At 43.5% G+C, this 11,665-nt stretch overlaps 1 protein-coding gene across 3 annotated transcripts in view; it reads left to right on the forward strand.

Annotated features, from left to right (window-relative positions):
• LOC311100948 (GATOR2 complex protein WDR24-like) overlaps positions 1-2,951 on the forward strand; it is a 29,173-nt gene extending 26,222 nt beyond the window's left edge. For all 3 annotated transcript variants that reach the window (XM_084141924.1, XM_084141926.1, XM_084141925.1), the window contains one exon: positions 576-2,951. In XM_084141924.1, the coding sequence (XP_083998050.1) occupies positions 576-712 (137 nt within the window). In that variant the 3' untranslated portion in view covers positions 713-2,951. The remainder of the gene's footprint in view (positions 1-575) is intronic.
• Positions 2,952-11,665: the final 8,714 nt, after the last annotated feature.

Raw genomic sequence — 11,665 nt, forward strand, 5'->3', positions numbered from 1 at the left:
CACTCTTCAGTCCACCAAGGAACCACCTTCCTTGGTTGTGCCCCTTGCTTAGTGGTGTTGCAGACTCTGGGGCCTTTCAGAACAGGTGTGTATATATACTGAGATCATGTGATAGATCATGTGACTTAGATTGCACACAGGTGGACTTTATTTAACTAATTATGTGACTTCTGAAGGTAATTGGTTGCACCAGATCATATTTAGGGGCTTCATAGTAAAGGTGGTGAATACATAATTTTTTGAAACAAGTAATTATTTTCATTTCACTTCACCAATTTTGACTATTTTGTGTATGTCCATTACATGAAATCAAAATCAAAATCCATTTAAATTACAAGTTGTAATGCAACAAAATAGGAAAAACACCAAGGGGGATGAATACTTTTGCAAGGCACTGTATCTGCACATCAAATTCAGGACCGTAAATGCCTGCTCCTGTGCGCCCACTATCTGAGTCCTTGGCTCCATCTGTGAAAAGCGGTAGAAAAGCATAAAAACTTCTACCAATGTCATTGTCAACCAGTTTCCCTATATCACTGACTTCTGACCACTTTCCTTTTCTCTACCAACGATAGATCAACATCAGGATCTGGGAGGAACCATGGAGGAACATTCCCTATCACCACAGAAGGGCCAACCTCCAACTCCCTCTAACCACTCTCATCAGCAAGCTTTCCAACTGTCCAACCAAAACTGCTGCGTTGTCTACTAGTATATTCCCAAAAGTCATCTAGAACAGTAGCAGTGGGATGCTCAACCTCACTTGCACCAATACATATCCTTAAAGCTATATACTGGATTCTGTCCAGCTTCTGAAGCCAAGTCTTCGCAGCTGTTCCATAAACTATACACCTCCCGAGTGGCACAGTGGTCTAAGGTGCCACTAGAGATCCTGGTTCGAATCCAGGCTCTGCTGTAGCCGGCCGCAACCGGGAGACCAATGGGGCGGCGCACAATTGGCCCAGCGTCGTCCAGGGGAGGGAATGGCCGGCAGGGAGGTAGCTCAGTTGGTAGAGCATGGTGTTTGCAACGCCAGGGTTGTGGGTTCGATTCCCACGGGGGGCCAGTATGAAAATAAATTTAAAAAAGAATAATGTATGCACTAACTGTAAGTCGCTCTGGATAAGAGCGTCTGCTAAATGACGTAAAATGTAAAAAATGTAATCAATTGTCGTCCTGATCAGAGCTCTATAAATATCCATTAACGTTTGTCTGTCAGCACCTCATTCATAACCAGAGACCGAGCTCATAAGATTCACCACCTTCTTACACTTTGTTTCAACATTTATGAGATCTGTCCATGTAAATCGCTCATTGAACCATAGACCCAAATATTTGTACTTAGAAACCTTCCCCATAGGCTGTCCATACAGAAACAACTGTATATTATCAGCAACTTTCTTCTTCGTGAAGAACATACAACAAGACTTCGCCACTGACAATTTAAAACCCCAGTCAATCGACCATCTTTCAACATCCACTATAGATTGTTGAATAGATTTGATCACGAGAGACATTCCTTCCCCTCTTCCAAATAGCTCCATCATCAGCATGTAGGGAAGCCCCAATACCCCTACCTACATTCGAAAGCACATCGTTAATCATAATGTTGAACAAAATAGGACTGATAGGACTGTCTTGAGGAATCCATTGTCAACTCCACAGGCATCAGATAAAATGGATCCTATTTTAACTCGAAAAGAGCGATTTTAAATAAGAAGGCCAAAACCCAGTTATATAATCTCCCACCAATACCAAGTCTTTCCATCTTAATCAGTAGGCCTTCTCTCCACATAGTGTCATAAGCCTTTTCAATGTCAGAAAATCGTTTTTTCAACTTCATTGCTCACCTTTACTAATGCATCCAAAGTAGATCTACCTTTATGGAATCCACTTTGACTTTGACTCAATAAACCTCTATGTTCCAGGAAATATGACAATCTATTGACAATCATCTTTTCCATCCGTTTACACAAGTTAGAGGTCAGTGCTATTGGTATATAACTATCAGCACATGAAGGGTCCATACCAGGCTTTACAAAAGGTAATATTACTGCACGTTTCCAACCAGAAGGTATAACCCCCTTTCTCCAAATCTAATTAAATAATCACAGGAGAACATGTATGACCTCATCAGATAGAAGCTTAAACATTACATAGCACAACTGATCATGACCTGGGGCTGTCTATCCACAGCCTATAAAGGCTGAACGCATCTCATGTATGGTAAAATCAGCATCTAAAGAAGAGTCAACAGTATCTCTTTTCTTATACACATTAACATGAGCATTTAAGATCTCATACCTGTGTTGCTTATATACTTCATCCAAAGTAACCCCACTATGTACCCTAGCAAATGTTCCCCAACAAGTCAGCTTTTTCTTTATCAGTTACGACCATTTTTTGACCCACAACCAAAACTGGAATTTGAATGGACTTGCTTCGACCGGTCATCATCTTCAACATAGACGCCAGCTCAGTACCCCTGCCTATTGTAGAGCAGAACTGTCTCCATGCATTTCTCTTGACAGACTTAATGACCCTCCGTACTAAAGCTCTCTTCCTTTGGAAATCAACTAGATTCTCAGGAGTCATATTCCTACACAACACTCTATAAGCCCTACTTCTTTCTCGAATGCCGCAGTCCACCAAGGAACCACCTTCCTTTTCTCACCCACTTCACTCACTTGTGTATATATACATTCACAGCACTCAAAATCAGAGAGTTCACAGAGACAGCACATACATCAACCGGCCTCTCTAAAGACAACTGTCCAACAGACTTTAAGCAATGATCACCAAACATTTTCCCAGTCTGCTTTATGAAAGCACCATCTTCTGAATGGTACCCTATCTGGAATAGTAACATCAAAGTTCATGGTACACGAAATCGTGAAATGATCACTTCCAACAGTAGAATCATTCATTCCATTCACACATACAGTGGGGGAAAAAAGTATTTAGTCAGCCACCAATTGTGCAAGTTCTCCCACTTAAAAAGATGAGAGAGGCCTGTAATTTTCATCATAGGTACACGTCAACTATGACAGACAAATTGAGAAAATAAAATCCAGAAAATCACATTGTAGGATTTTTTATGAATTTATTTGCAAATTATGGTGGGAAATAAGTATTTGGTCACCTACAAACAAGCAAGATTCCTGGCTCTCACAGACCTGTAACTTCTTCTTTAAGAGGCTCCTCTGTCCTCCACTCGTTACCTGTATTAATGGCACCTGTTTGAACTTGTTATCAGTATAAAAGACACCTGTCCACAACCTCAAACAGTCACACTCCAAACTCCACTATGGCCAAGACCAAAGAGCTGTCAAAGGACACCAGAAACAAAATTGTAGACCTGCACCAGACTGGGAAGACTGAATCTGCAATAGGTAAGCAGCTTGGTTTGAAGAAATCAACTGTGGGAGCAATTATTAGGAAATGGAAGACATACAAGACTAGACAATCTGGACCCTTTCTTTCTAAAACTAGCCGCCGAAATTGTCGCAACCCCTATTACTAGCCTGTTCAACCTCTCTTTCGTAACGTCTGAGATCCCCAGAGATTGGAAAGCTGCCGCGGTCATCCCCCTCTTCAAAGGGGGTGACACTCTAGATCCAAACTGTTACAGACCCATATCCATCCTGCCCTGCCTTTCAAAAGTTTTTGAAAGCCAAGTCAACAAACAGATCACCAACCATTTCGAATCCCACCGTACCTTCTCCGCTATGCAATCCGGTTTCCGAGCTGGTCATGGGTGCACTTCAGCCACGCTCAAGGTCCTAAATGATATTATAACCGCGATCGATAATAGACAGTACTGTGCAGCCGTTTTCATTGACCTGGCCAAGGCTTTCGACTCTGTCAACCACCGCATTCTTATTGGCAGACTAAATAGCCTTGGTTTCTCAAATGACTGCCTCGCCTGGTTCACCAACTACTTCTCAGATAGAGTTCAATGTGTCAAATCGGAGGGCCTGTTGTCTGGACCTATGGCAGTCTCTATGGGGGTGCCACAGGGTTCAATTCTTGGGCCAACTCTTTTCTCTGTGTATATCAATGACGTCGCTCTTGCTGCTGGTGACTCTCAGATCCACCTCTACGCAGACGACACCATTTTGTATACATCTGGCCCTTCATTGGACACTGTGTTAACAAACCTCCAAACGAGCTTCAATTCCATACAACACTCCTTCAGTAGCCTCCAACTGCTCTTAAACACTAGTAAAACAAAATGCATGCTCTTCAACCGAACGCTGCTTGCACCCGCCCACCCGACTAGAATCACTACTCTAGACGGGTCTGACCTAGAGTACGTGGACAACTACAAATATCTAGGTGTCTGGTTAGACTGTAAACTCTCCTTCCAGACTCACATTAAGAATCTCCAATCCAAAGTTAAATCTAGAATCGGTTTCCTATTTCGCAACAAAGCCTCCTTCACTCATGCTGCCAAACATGCCCTCGTAAAACTGACTATCCTACCGATCCTTGACTTCGGCGATGTCATTTACAAAATAGCCTCCAACACTCTACTCAGCAAATTGGATGTTGTCTATCACAGTGCCATCCGTTTTGTCTCCAAAGCCCCATATAATACCCACCACTGTGACCTGTACGCTCTTGTTGGCTGGTCCTCACTACATATTCGTCGCCAAACCCACTGGCTCCAGGCCATCTATAAATCACTGCTAGGCAAATCCCCGCCTTATCTTAGCTCATTGGTCACCATAGCAACACCCACCCGTAGTCTGCGCTCCAGCGGGTATATCTCACTGGTCATCCCCAAAGCCAACACCTCCTTTGGCCGCAATTCCTTCCAGTTCTCTGCTGCCAATGACTGGAACAAATTGCAAAAATCTCTGAAGCTGGAGACACTTATCTCCCTCACTAACTTTAAGCATCAGTTGTCAGAGCACCTTACCGATCACTGCACCTGTACACAGCCCATCTGAAATTAGCCCGCCCAACTACCTCATCCCTATATTGTTATTTATTTTGCTCATCTGTACCCCAGTATCTCTATTTGCACATCATCTCTTGCACATCATTCCAGTGTTAATACTAAATTGTAATTATTTTGCACTATAGCCTATTTTATTGCCTTACCTCCATAACTTGCTAAATTTGCACACTGTATATTAATTGTATTTCTGTTGTATTTTTTTGATTTTTGTTTTGTTTTACCCCATATGTAACTCTGTGTTGTTGTTTTTATCGCACTGCTTTGCTTTATCTTGGCCAGGTCGCAGTTGTAAATGAGAACTTGTTCTCAACTGGTTTACCTGGTTAAATAAAGGTGAAATAAAAATAAAAAAATAAAACAAGACCACTGATAATCTCCCTCGATCTGGGGCTCCACGCAAGATCTCACCCCGTGGGGTCAAAATGATCACAAGAACGGTGAGCAAAAATCCCAGAACCACACGGGGGACCTAGTGAATGACCTGCAGAGAGCTGGGACCAAAGTAACAAAGCCTACCATCAGTAACACACTACGCCGCCAGGGACTCAAATCCTGCAGTGCCAGACGTGTCCCCCTGCTTAAGCCAGTACATGTCCAGGCCCGTCTGAAGTTTGCTAGAGTGCATTTGGATGATCCAGAAGAGGATTGGGAGAATGTCATATGGTCAGATGAAACCAAAATATAACTTTTTGGTAAAAACTCAACTCGTCGTGTTTGGAGGACAAAGAATGCTGAGTTGCATCCAAAGAACACCATACCTACTGTGAAGCATGGGGGTGGAAATATCATGCTTTGGGGCTGTTTTTCTGCAAAGGGACCCCCCCCCCAAAAAAAAGTCCCACTGGCTATAAGGTGAATGCACCTATTTGTAAGTCGCTCTGGATAAGAGCGTCTGCTAAATGACGTAAATGTAATGTAAATGTAAAGGAAAGAATGAATGGGGCCATGTATCGTGAGATTTTGAGTGAAAACCTCCTTCCATCAGCAAGGGCATTGAAGATGAAACGTGGCTGGGTCTTTCAGCATGACAATGATCCCAAACACACCGTCCGGGCAACGAAGGAGTGGCTTCGTAAGAAGCATTTCAAGGTCCTGGAGTGGCCTAGCCAGTCTCCAGATCTCAACCCCATAGAAAATCTTTGGAGGGAGTTGAAAGTCTGTGTTGCCCAGCGACAGCCCCAAAACATCACTGCTCTAGAGGAGATCTGCATGGAGGAATGGGCCAAAATACCAGCAACAGTGTGTGAAAACCTTGTGAAGACTTACAGAAAACGTTTGACCTGTGTCATTGCCAACAAAGGGTATATAACAAAGTATTGAGAAACTTTTGTTATTGACCAAATACTTATTTTCCACCATAATTTGCAAATAAATTCATTAAAAATCCTACAATGTGATTTTCTGGATTTTTTTTCCTCATTTTGTCTGTCATAGTTGACGTGTACCTATGATGAAAATTACAGGCCTCTCTCATCTTTTTAAGTGGGAGAACTTACACAATTGGTGGCTGACTAAATACTTTTTTTCCCCACTGTATGTAGTACATTTTTGTACGTCTCACTAGTAGGATAAAAGCTTGGGATTTGTAGTACAGGAGTAGCAGGTGTCATGCAAAAACATTCCTAACCTTTCTCTCAGGTTTTGAAACTGTATTTTTGAAATTGTTCATCTATACCTTTAGGTCATCTTAATGTAGTATGCATGCATATCACATTATGGCCATTTGTTGTAAATACACTTTCCACTACCTCACTTGGACTACCTTTTTTGGTGTATGGCTCCCACTCATTTATGCAAATCCTGGGCTGACCTATACTTTCTTGGCCATGGCTGAGGCATACTTGACGGTCTGAATTTACTGTTGAATTACAATAGTATACACAAGGTCAAATTTGGTTGTGAATCAGCAGTTTCAGTCGCTAGGTTTCCATCCAATTTGTGACATTTTCATGTGAATATTCTAAAATCTGCATAAAAACCACCAGCGATGTTTCAACAAATTGACTTGTTGCAGATAAAAGTATGTGCGTAATGTAGTGCACAACTTTTGCGGTTTAATTCCCACGTAATCTAACTACAAAAAAAAAAAAAATTACATGGCTTTTCATCACATTATCAACTACTAATGGTTTTGTCACAATGTGTTATAGCGAATGACAACTCTGGTATTGACACGTGCGCTCTAGCCCAGGGTTTCTCAAACTCTGTCCTGGGGGCACGGTCTTTTTTTCTCGATGTGCCCTTGAGCAAGACACTTAACCCTAATTGCTCCTGTAAGTCGCTCTGGATAAGAGCGTCTGCTAAAATGTAAAATATCGAAATATCTCAAGCATCGATCATGTCACCAGAATAAGACCCTCTTTATTGGAAAGGAGAAAGATCACATTGCACTTTCACCACCCTGTGAAGTTCATTATTTAATCTGTAATTTAATAAACTGCTTGCTTTCCGAGTCGTAGTGGGAGGACCACACAATAGCGTCGCGTGACTGCCAGTTAAATCTACGTGATGGCTAAGGTTGTGGGTACCAGACTCGTGAGCCACTGCAGCCCCTCATGAGTTCAGATTTTGTGGCCTTTACCCCTATCAGTTACCCATCCCTGGTGCATAGGGTACATGAGATTATGGATAATAGCAAGAATTTGTCAATTGGCAGCCAAGCACCGATCATGTCACCAGCATACAAATGAAGAAAGTCTTTATTGGAAAGGAGCATCACACTAATCATCACCCTGTGAAGTTCATCACTTTCATCTGTAGCATAATAAACTGCATGCCTTTCCAGGTCGCTGTGGGAGGACCACAAACATAGCATCGGGTGACTGCAAGTTTATGTCTGGTTATTCTATCAATATTTGCACATAACAGCATTTTCACTGCAATTGCTGCATAATTATTTTCAAAAATATGCCACCATGTCAAATGAGCAATGTCGACATTTCTGAAGTTGTACCAACACCGTTTTTTTTTTTTTTACAGAATGACTACCTGCATAAAAAGGTTAGACGGAAACATGGTTACCTTTCCTTCACACGATTCTGACAACTAAATGTTGAGGTTCATACAAAGTCTAAATCTTGGATAGTGAACATTTGAATGACAATTGCATTTTGCACCTTAATTATTGAACAACCTCTGCACTTACAGGTGGATGGCCAGAGCATTAATACCTCTTATGCTCACTGCTCATCGACATGGAAGCATACACCAATTGTGCATGCATTTACATTTTACATTTTGGTCATTTAGCAGACGCTCTTATCCAGAGCGACTTACAGGAGCAATTAGGGTTAAGTGCCTTGCTCAAGGGCCACAGACATTGCCTAATCTAGCTAAAATAACCTGAAATTAGACTTTTTCAGTTGCACAATATTAGCTAGGTTTGCTTTGTTCTTCCTCTTCATCCAAGAGTAAGCCAGGTAAATGTTCATAAAGATTCTTCTCAAGCTGTTCATCAATGTTCGTCTCGCCCCTCAGTGCACACCACAGCAAGAAGCTCAACCCAAAGAGACTGATGGGGAGGACTTTCCACCATGGTCGCTGATACTTGCTTCCCAGGGACTGGTCTACATTCCAAGTCTTGTGACTGGCTTTGCTGGTAGTGAACTTGATGGGATGACTGAGCTCCTCGCCATCCTCATCTGCTGTTTTTGACTTACCCAGCCTCTGGGAGGTCAGGGAGAGGGTCCGTGCATGGTTCAATCTAAAAAAAAAGAAACGCAACCTTTGTAGAATCGACAAAAACAAACAAGCCACAATGACAACTGTTACAACATATCAAGAAATGTCACTCAATGCAGTAGTGCCACCTGTAATGCCACTCCCCACCCTTGACTTCCCCCCTACTAGTACTGTCTTTCCTGATCGCTACTTTGAGGAAAAACGTTCTTACAATGACATATGTGATTGTCCAGATATGTGGTTGCACTGGATAAGAGCGTCAGCCAAATAATGTAATATTTTGGGAGCTGAGCTGTGCATCTAGCATTTTTTGGCAACATACAGAAAGCTGTTTTGCAATTATTATTATTATTTTTAAAGGGTTCAGTTATGCAACTACACAAGATCACATATGACCGTAGGAAATGTAGCTAGCAAGCTATCGCTGTCAGTCACTCCTGGTTAATCACGTGAGGTGCAGGAAGGTCGAATAGAGCCCCTTATTCAATCTAAAAGGTAAAATAACCAGTGACAGGAACTTGGGAACACTGTGTGAGTGATGGTCAGGTTTGTTTGATTAATTGTCATTGAACCACTGTCTGTCCATGAAAGTGATCTGTATAGCTAGCCGCCTAAACTCAACTGGAGTTTAGTTTAATCGGCTACTGCATAGGTAGCTATATATTTATCATATTGTACATACCTCTGCTTTGTCTTGGTACCATAAATCACAGTCTCACGACACAGAGAATGGTGTGACAACCTAGATAAAACACGTCCTATTCTCGACATCGTGAAGAATGGTCATCTCAGGTCAACATTCTCAGTTGGAAGCAGGTCATGTAACATTTCGTTGTGTAACACTGAATTGTGTCCGTCAAAAAAGCTAACGAGAAGAATGATTCCTAAACATTCGACAGGAAGATAGTCAGTTGAGGTCTTTGAATTTTACAGTATCATCATAGATGTTGCGAATATATATTTCAACAAAACTAGAATATTCTATATATTTTTTTACATGTAATCTATGGTGGACGTCAAAATCTTATGATAAACAATGCAATATACTGTGCTTGCATAAAATGTTGGATAATATTGCCATCTACTGTCAAATATTGGAATTGCAACAGCAGTCAGCGACAATTACGTAGCCTACTGGTCAGGCTTAAAACCAGTGCTTAATTTGTAAATCGGAAGGTGCCGGAACAAGTAAGTAAGAGAGTGAGCGGGGTGACCTGGGGAGCTCTGAAGTACCAGAACGCATGAGAAAAAAAAAATCACCTTTATGTTAAAGCATTGCATGCAAATCATAGCATTTGTGGCACAGAGCAGTAGAGTAGAGGCACATACAGAAGTTGCACACATGGGGTACATTTTTAGTAGCCTAGGGTCCTGGAAAAATGGGGCCTTTTATAAAAGCATTTCATGCAATTCTGTGTCATTTTACATGACTGGAGACTTTGGCAGAATATTTTTTAATACCGCACAAATGATCAAAATGACAGGCTACTTTGACACTGACAAACTGAGAATCTGAGCTCAATATAAACGACCTTGTTGTCACGAATGTCAGTGTAATGGGGTGGAAGAAGTCAGGCGCAGGATGCAGAACCTCTAAGAAACGTACTTTACTAAACGAAGTAAAGAACACAACACAGAATACCTCCACACAGGGAGGAACTAACCCGCTCACCAACGGCACACGTAACAATGAACAATAACACACAAATTCCAAATGAGAGACAGGGGTAAATATAGGGAATACAATCAAACATAATGGGGAACAGGTGTAAACAATAAAGACTAAACTAGACAAACACCGAAACATCGATCGGCAGCAGCTAGTACTCCAGGGACGACGAACGCCGAAGCCTGCCCGAGCAAGGAGGAGGAGCAGCCTCGGCTGAATCCGTGACAGTACCCCCCCCCTTGACGCGCGGCACTAGCCGTGCGCCGACCCCGGCCTCGGGGACGGCCAGGAGGACGCGGAGCAGGGCGAGTCGGATGACTCTGGTGGAAATCCCTCAATAGGGAGGGATCTAGGATGTCCCTCCTAGGGACCCAGCACCGTTTCTCCGGACCGTACCCCTCCCACTCCATGAGATACTGCAGACCCCCCATCCGACGCCTCGAATCCACGATGGAACGGACTGAGTACGCCGGAGCCCCCTCGATGTCTAGTGGGGGCGGAGGAGCCTCTCGTATCTCATTCTCCTGGAGTGGACCAGCTACCACCGGCCTGAGGAGAGACACATGGAACGAGGGGTTCATACGGTAATTAATGGGCAGTTGTAACCTATAACATACCTTGTTCAATCTCCTCAGGACTTTAAATGGCCCCACAAACCGCCGACCCAGCTTCCGGCAGGGCAGGCGAAGGGGCAGGTTTCGGGTCGAGAGCCAGACCCGATCTCCCGGTGCATAAACCGGACCCTCACTGCGGTGGCGATCGGCGCTCGCCTTTTGCCGTCTGATAGCCCGCTGCAGATGGACATGCGCAGCATTCCATGTTTCCTCCGAGCGCCCGAAACCACTCATCCACCGCAGGAGCTTCGATCTGGCTCTGATGCCAGGGTGCCAGGACCGGCTGATAACCCAACACACACTGAAAAGGCGGAAGATTAGTAGAGGAGTGGCGGAGTGAGTTTTGGGCTACCTCTGCCCAGGGGATATACCCCGACCACTCCTCCTGCCGGTCCTGGCAATAGGACCTCAGAAACCTACCCACATCCTGGTTTACTCTCTCCACCTGCCCATTACTCTCAGGGTGAAAACCTGAGGTAAGGCTAATCGAGACCCCCAAACATTCCATAAACACCATCCAAACTCTAGAGGTGAACTGGGGACCCCGATCAGACACTATATCCTCAGGCACCCCATAGTGCCGGAAAACGTGAGTAAACAGGGCGTCGGCCGTTTGTAGGGCTGTAGGAAGACCTGGCATTGGAATGAGACGGCAGGCCTTAGAAAACCGATCCACAACGACCAAGATCGTGGTATTCCCCTGGGAGGGGGGATGGTCCGTGACAAAATCCACCG

This window comes from Coregonus lavaretus (assembly GCF_964263955.1).
Source record: "Coregonus lavaretus genome assembly, chromosome: 25".
NCBI classification, from domain to species: Eukaryota; Metazoa; Chordata; class Actinopteri; order Salmoniformes; family Salmonidae; genus Coregonus; species Coregonus lavaretus.